The 2,500-nt window shown below is 47.3% G+C and overlaps 1 protein-coding gene across 1 annotated transcript in view; it reads right to left on the minus strand.

Moving 5' to 3' along the window:
* Positions 1 to 2,129: 2,129 nt before the first annotated feature.
* LOC126569495 (REST corepressor 1) overlaps positions 2,130 to 2,500 on the minus strand; it is a 4,628-nt gene continuing 4,257 nt past the window's right edge. Inside the window, exon 9 of the mRNA XM_050226632.1 lies at positions 2,130 to 2,500. This exon is cut by the window's right edge and continues 111 nt beyond it. Coding sequence (XP_050082589.1) covers positions 2,201 to 2,500 — 300 coding nt within the window. The 3' untranslated portion in view covers positions 2,130 to 2,200.

Below are 2,500 nucleotides of genomic sequence, written 5' to 3' on the forward strand. Positions count from 1 at the left end.
CTGTTTTACATTGTCCTTTGCTGTGGCGCCGCATCTTTTGGGAAGAAAAAAAAACCGCGAACCAAACAGATGGCGATCCTCGATGAGCCGCGGGTGTCCTTTCTTCCTAGTTTTACTGTGTGTGTGTGGCGGAGTTTTTGCTCGCTATCTTACATCCCTACACTCCTAGCTACTAAAACGTATTTCCACTAAACGAATCCATGTACGATGGTGCTGGTTGGCGGTGACGGAACGCCACGCAGTCACCCTCGAAATGATAAATAAAGATTGAAAAGTAAAACCTTGACTGCGCGAGATGGTATCGGCGTATGATGATGATGATCGATCATTGATCGTTATGTTGTTTGACCGAGCATAAACAGCAGGGCTCTAGTGCTGTTAGAAAGATTGGGCATTTATTTAAAGAAAAAAGCGACACTAAAGCTAGCTAGATCGTTTGTGATCATTCCAAAAAAGGGGGCTACTGCTACCAACGATCATTGATCGTTAGGCACGCACGTTAGTTCAATGTTCAATTTCCCTCCTCTCGGAGTAACGCAAAACATTATCTCGAGATAGTAATTAATGGATGCATCTGCTGTGTATGGTGTTTGCAGAGAAAAAGTGAACGGTTAAATGGTTAAAAGTATCACTAGACTTTAAAAAGGCCGGACTTTTAAAAGGCTAGACTTTTAAAAGGCTAGGGTTTCCCGGACGCTTTCGTATTCTGTTCCATTTCATAAAGGAGAACCGTCTGCGCTGCGCTGATGTGTTGAAAGGTTAAATGTAAAAAAAAATGGAAATCTTTCAACAAATTCAACGCTCATAGACATGGCCACAACATGCTTAGGTGCACGTGTCAAACATTCGTGGCCCCACACCGGTCACGGATTGTTACTCCTCCTCTTTCCTCTCGTAGGAGATCAACCCACCGGAAACAATCTTTAACGCTTGAAAGAGCGCGTGTCTATGTGTGTGGGGGTGAACGTAACAGTGAATTTAAAACGCGAGTTATCATGCCCATCACCGATCAGGAGCATCACGCAACCACGACGAATAGGAAAGCCAGAAAATGAGTCAGAAAGAAAAGTTTGGGAATGGTAAAAAGGATAATTCCTTTTACGTTTTCATATCGAGAGCCTTTCTTCCCAAACCCACTGGGGTACACATACACGCATCCATTGGTAGGATGTGAGAGTGCCACGTGTGCGTCGGGATTTGAATAGAACGGAATTCGTTTTTTTATTCTACCTAGGCCACCCAACACGCATAACGCTTCCTGGCGCTAGGAGCGACGTTCCCTCTTCTTGCTGCCTCTTGATCTGTCTTTCGTCCAGTGGATGATCACCCCAATCACCCTTCCCGCCCCCGCGGGTCCCATCGGAATCGGAAATCGTGAAGACCGAGGCATACGAATTTCACAACTTATATACTAGCAAAAAGTTACAGTTGTTTTCCGTGCAGTGTGCTAGACGTGGTGATGCAGTTTTGCAATTCTGCACGCTACAGAAACAGCGCTCACCGCTTCTCGGTCCGTCTACTGTATGATGATAGTGTTGTCGTTGGCAGACGGATCGGTGACGACGACATCACCATCGTCATCCGCTTTGATGATCGTCACCTCGTCCACGTCCATTGGCGTCAAGCTGTTGGTGTCGGGCGAGGCATTTTCCGCAATCACGGGCTGCTGCTGCTGCTGATGCTGTTGCTGTTGTTCCAGTTTTGTTACGCTACTACTATTTATCGTCACGTTAGCCTTGATATCTGCGGCACACTCGATTTCGGGCAGCGCCTCCTCTTCCTTCGCTGGTTTGCTCACACCATTCGGCGGCGTCTCTGGATCGGCAACGCTTGCTTCGCTAGCCGTCACTGTTACCCTGTTGTTTTCATCGTCCACCAGATCGATCTGCAAAAGGAGCATGTATTGCGTTCGGAGGGGCATCCCCACGTGCGACCACCACGCGTGGGTGTTGGTGGTAATTAGAATGGTTTATTTGTTTAGATCGGATTGAAGAATACGCTTCGACACTATCCGTACCATCTACTGTGTAATAAGCCTCGCAAATAAATGCTTTCATTTTTTTTGCGTCAAGTAATGTATGCAGCGGTTTCGAGTGAGAGCGAGATTGAGAACGAGTTTTTTTGAAAGAAATTGTTGGGCGGAATCCAGGAACTTTACGAATGCATAGTGTAATAATCATCAAACCAAATGGCGACGCGCTCATTTCACTTCCATGATCTCTACCTCTGCCGAGGATGTGGTTGACGGAGTCTTATTTTTCTCTTTGCCACCGCCGATCGCATTGGCAGTTTGTTGATCAATCATTTCCACATCACCATCACCTTCTGCACTGGCGCCACCATCTTTGGTGGATTCCGCCTGGCCTTCCGCCGCCGCAGTTGCTGCGTTTGCATTGGATTCCTCTTTTGTCGAGGCCGAGCTCTTGTTGCTAGTAGCTCCTCCGCTGGCCACTGTGGCCCCACCGGTTCCACTCGACTTTTCCTTCGCGCTACTACTATT

Source organism: Anopheles aquasalis, chromosome 2 (assembly GCF_943734665.1).
Source record: "Anopheles aquasalis chromosome 2, idAnoAquaMG_Q_19, whole genome shotgun sequence".
Classification (NCBI taxonomy): Eukaryota; Metazoa; Arthropoda; class Insecta; order Diptera; family Culicidae; genus Anopheles; species Anopheles aquasalis.